The sequence below is a fragment of the Gymnoscopelus microlampas genome (assembly GCF_963454915.1).
Source record: "Gymnoscopelus microlampas genome assembly, chromosome: 9".
In the NCBI taxonomy this organism is placed as follows: Eukaryota; Metazoa; Chordata; class Actinopteri; order Myctophiformes; family Myctophidae; genus Gymnoscopelus; species Gymnoscopelus microlampas.
Window position 1 is genome coordinate 48,806,153 of NC_139946.1, and position 4,616 is coordinate 48,810,768.

A 4,616-nucleotide genomic window follows, 5' to 3' on the forward strand; every position below is an offset into this window, starting at 1 on the left:
TCTACAGTTGTATTTTGGTTCGGAAAAGGAAGACTGTGGCTGGCTGCAAAGTAACATAAAGTAATATATGATGGTAATAGATGTTACTAATTATGGAAATTGAACCATTGTAAAACAATAATACATTCTAGTAGATGACTGGTGCACATGTGAGAAAAATGGATATCACTTTTAGTCTGAATGTATTCTCCAAATGTATACCATATTCCTAGATTTGATCAGATTATTATTTATTTAATGTTTAAACTAAGTTATTTCTATTAAGGATGTATGGGTGTGAATCGTTTAAGTAAGCAGTGAGAAGGTTTAGTTGATCCATGAGAGAGTTTGTGATAGATGGACTCCGACAGTTTAAGACGGGCCACTCTCTCCACCGTGTCTCCATCGATGCACAGGAGCATCTTCACTCTGTTTCCTCTGAAATCAACGATGACCTCCATCTAGAAACAAAAAGAAAAAAACATGCCACACTCAATGATGACCGTCATCTAGAAACAAAAAAATGTCACACAGAACTCCAACATAGATAAAAAAAAGAAGAGATCTGGAATGTATTGTTATTTTCATACCCAGGTCTTCAACAAGAAACGGGTCGCACTTTTGCAGAGCATCGTAGAATGCTGACATGGCTTTTCTTCCTTTCAGAGATATGATGTCATGCAGCATTCTCACTTTGTCTTCCCTGGTCTTTTCCCCCCTGATTTCGTTGTACGTCTCCTTTCTCAGAATGCCTTTGCCAAGAAGATCGTCGATTACACCCAGAACCTCTGTGATGCGTTTAATGAGGTCAGTCCTGTTCTTCTCCACGAAGCTAGCTTTCGTTTCTGGTAAAATAGAAAGTCAGACTATTATGTTATTTGAATCCAGCTTTCTGCCCTCACACAAGTAGAGTTGCACTGCACTTAAAGTTTAATGACCTCGATGATTGAGAACAAACACAACATCAACGTTGTATTATTTTGTTGTCCTTGGTTTGATTTCAGGGTCTTTTGATTGATTGAATACTTTATTAGACGTAAATGTAAACAGCATGGAAGCACAGGAACATACTTAGGCTAAAACGATAAGAAAATAAAACGTCCAGGATAAGAAAATAAAACGTCCTGGGGACTTGTTTCCATTGTGGTCCTATGCATTAAAATACAAAGGACACAGACAAGTGAAGGTCTTACCTGTTGTCAGGGTAATTGGAAGTTCTTCCACACCTGAGTTTTTTTGGGGAAAAACACATGTGATATTTGTCCATTTAATGATTGTGTTCATCTGCATCTCAGGGAAGTGTTCCCTCTCACTAGCAGCTGTGAGATTAGTAGCCCTGAATCTGAACGCTACTGTATACATTATGACCCTGTGACCTTAAAATAACCAATGATATCACAAGTCAGACTAGATCAGGGTTAGGGTTACGTCCCAGCAAGAGGCAACTGATAGTTTAACTCTAATTCATACCAGAGATCATTACCATCACACCAAAACCAGGAAAACACCAAAGAATGTGATAATTTTCCTACAATGTCTACTTAGATAAATAATGAATAGAACATAATATACATGTGTACAACATAACAAGGCATCAGTACGTTCTCACCATAATTACTTTTTTCAGTGATGACCTCATCCAACTCCTTCTTCCTCATTCTCAGCTCGTCATCTTTCTTCTCCAGTTGATTCTCTCTTTGCTTCACCTGTTGACTTGTTTCTATCAGCAATTTGCTGGTTTCATTCAGCAGTTTGTCTTTCTCTTCTAGTTTCTTGTCTCTCTCTGCCAGTGTCTGGCTGATCTTCTCCAGTTGATTCTCTCTTTGCTTCAGCAGAACGATGAATTTCTCTCCTTGGTGGCTCGGGTCTATTTCAACGACAGACAGAGCAAATATGATTGGTTGATTGAATACTTAATTAACAACAGTGTTAACAGTACAGGTAGCACAGTCAAAGGTTTTGCTAAAAGGATAACACAAAAAGCCCCAGGGGCTTGTTTCTGTTGTGGTCCATAAGTTTAGACGAACCACAGACTCTGTGTTGGTTATGCTACCGTGATATCACATAAATAACTAATATAAGTAACATCACATAATTTATAACTAATATAAGTAACATCACATAATGTATGTGTATTTCATTTGTATCTACAATGATATTCATTTGTAATTACAATGAGATAAGTGTGTTTTTTTATTCAGAGTGATTATCCACCTCCGCTCCGCGTCGGTGGATAATCACCCTGTCGGGATTTATTTTTTCAATAATGACCACCTACCCGTACATTATCCATTGGACCATTGCATAACATATAAAAAGTCATCACTCACTAGAATTTGTTTTTTCAGTGATGAGATCATCCAACTCCTTCTTCCTCATTCTCAGCTCTTCATCTTTCATCTCCAGTTGGTTCTCTCTTTGCTTCACTTGTTGGTTTATTGCTATCAGTAGTTTGTTGGTTTCGTTCAGCATTTTGTCTTTCTCTTCTAGTTTCTTCTCTCTCTCTATCAGTGTCTGGTTGAGCTCCTCCAGTTGATTTTCTCTCTCCTTCAGTTGAACTGTGAGCTTCTCTGTGAGCTTCTCTACTTTGTAGTTCGGGTCTTTTTTCAACAACAGATAGAAAAAATGTAGTATGTTTAGATGAACCACAGACATTTTAAGATTCTCAATTAATCGTATCTCCTCTTTGATGTACACTGTATGTTTAGATGAACCACAGACATTTTAACATCCTCAATTAATCACAGACATTTTAACATCCTCAATTAATCATATCTCCTCTTTGATATCTTTCACTTGTCACTGTAATATGCGTGTGTAGAGGGACATACAAATCCTTTTTAAATGTCCAGAGTTTTGATTCTTCTTGTCCTAACAATTATCCCTTTAGCTGTCTACTGCTGACCTGGGTTATAATCATAGACTGTATAAAAAGAATGGACAATGTGACGCCATCGGTTTCTACAGACCGTAAATGAAGCCGATTGTTCAGCAATTTAATATATGGTATGGGCATATCAGTTGAATATGCGGTGTGATGCAGGTGTGAGGGCCGCATAGCAGCCCGAACCTCTAGTTAATATTATATTTTTAGATTATGTTTATCATATTGCAGGTGTTTATTGATTATAGTACCTACATATAATAAATACTTTGATTTGACAGTTTGATTAATGCACAGTATTGTGAATTTCAACATAGTTTTCAATGTATCTGTCTCCTTTCAGACTTACCAGTCAGACGAGCTGATTTCTTTCTGTTAATCTTCTGCTCTTCTGTCTCATACCTTAGGTACTTTGCAGCTTTTTCTTTACCTACATAAAAAGAGTTTAGCTGTAAGCTGACAGTTTGTACCTTCTTTCATTCAAGCATAGGATTAAGTTTGACTCATCTTCTGTAAGCAGAAGTGACATTAATGTTTGTGCTGTTTCCAGTAAGATCTGTGATGCAACTGTTTTAGTTCTGTTTAGATACTTATATCTAGATACTGTTTATCTGTAACATTTAAAAAACAGTGATAGAAAGTGATAGAAAATCATATGAATGTGAATACATGTTAAAGTTTTGATTGTGTCCAAGTGAAAACATTTTGATATTCAAAATAATGGTAAATATAAATAATGGGAGATGAGAATGTTTACACTTTCCAAAGTGTTACTCCAGCAACAGGGATTGAGTTGGGTGGTCATTTATATAAAAGACTGACTGTCAGTCAATGTTATAGTGCAATATAACAATGAAAAAGTACAGTACGGTCAATAGATTTGGAGGTTTTTCCGTTACACATCAATGATGAAAAAGGCTCATTTTGTATTAAAACTGCTAGGACGTCAGTGCGAGAGATTAACTCCTTGCCTCTGGTAAATTGGTAAATAAATACCCAGTTAAGTGAATCGTTATGTAGGATGCTCATGACCATGACCATGTAAGGGAACTTGCCAAGATTTAACATTAATACTTTGGTTGTACTGTGAGGAGAACTTGATCATCTCTCATAACACCTCCTAATGCATCATGTGTGTCCGCAACTTAACATCATGCTCGGCATATGTACATAATCATTTACATAAGCTGCTGGTGATTTGACCACACATGCACTCACGCATGCTCGCACGCACGCACATATACACACACACGCAATGCAATAAGAAGTCACTGTAAAGACATGTATGAACCATTTAGTTTGTGTTCTGCTATTGTGAAAACTTGTTGTAAATCTAAAACACATAAATATGAGACAAATTGGAGAATTTGAATAGGATTGATATACTTACTGTCTAGTTCACATTCATATTCAGGTAGATAATTCATGAAAAGAGAGAGAGAGAGAGAGAGAGAGAAACAAAAACACAATCATAGTTACATGCTAACTTCATGTCCTCTTTCACTACATCCATAGATCTTCTCTTTTCCACATGTAACATCCCTATACATCCTACACACAACGTCCCTCTGATGTATTTGTTCCTGACCCTATCCATCCTTGTTACTCCCAGAGAGAACCTCAACATGTTAGTCTCTGCTACCTCCAGCTTTGCTTCCTGTCTTTCCTAAACCATAATACAACATAGCTGGTCTCATCACCGTTTCGTACACCTTTCCTTTCATTCTTGCTGAGACTTTCCTATCACACATCA

At 37.0% G+C, this 4,616-nt stretch overlaps 1 protein-coding gene across 2 annotated transcripts; it reads right to left on the reverse strand.

Annotated features, from left to right (window-relative positions):
• On the reverse strand, nt 1-4,373 carry LOC311051997 (uncharacterized protein). 2 transcript variants are annotated; one of them, XM_084066746.1, is made up of 7 exons: nt 4,254-4,373; nt 3,213-3,293; nt 2,310-2,579; nt 1,598-1,846; nt 1,173-1,205; nt 570-824; nt 1-440 (listed from the first exon to the last, which is right to left on the reverse strand). In XM_084066746.1, exons 1-7 carry the CDS (start codon nt 4,288-4,290, stop codon nt 424-426), a joined length of 942 nt encoding a protein of 313 aa, XP_083922872.1. In that variant the 5' UTR covers nt 4,291-4,373; the 3' UTR covers nt 1-423. The 2 variants fall into 2 exon arrangements, with proteins under 2 accessions (XP_083922872.1, XP_083922871.1); XM_084066745.1 differs by having other exon boundaries at nt 1,589-1,846.
• Nucleotides 4,374-4,616: the final 243 nt, after the last annotated feature.

Bases quoted from the DNA above. Each gene is read 5' to 3' on its own strand.
- LOC311051997 (XM_084066745.1), bottom strand. From the start codon at position 4,290: ATGAATTATCTACCTGAATATGAATGTGAACTAGACA. The intron at 3,294-4,253 runs GTAAGTATATCA...CTTTTTATGTAG, and splicing joins ATATGAATGTGAACTAGACA to GTAAAGAAAAAGCTGCAAAG. The intron at 2,580-3,212 runs GTAAGTCTGAAA...TGTTGAAAAAAG, and splicing joins GAAATCAGCTCGTCTGACTG to ACCCGAACTACAAAGTAGAG.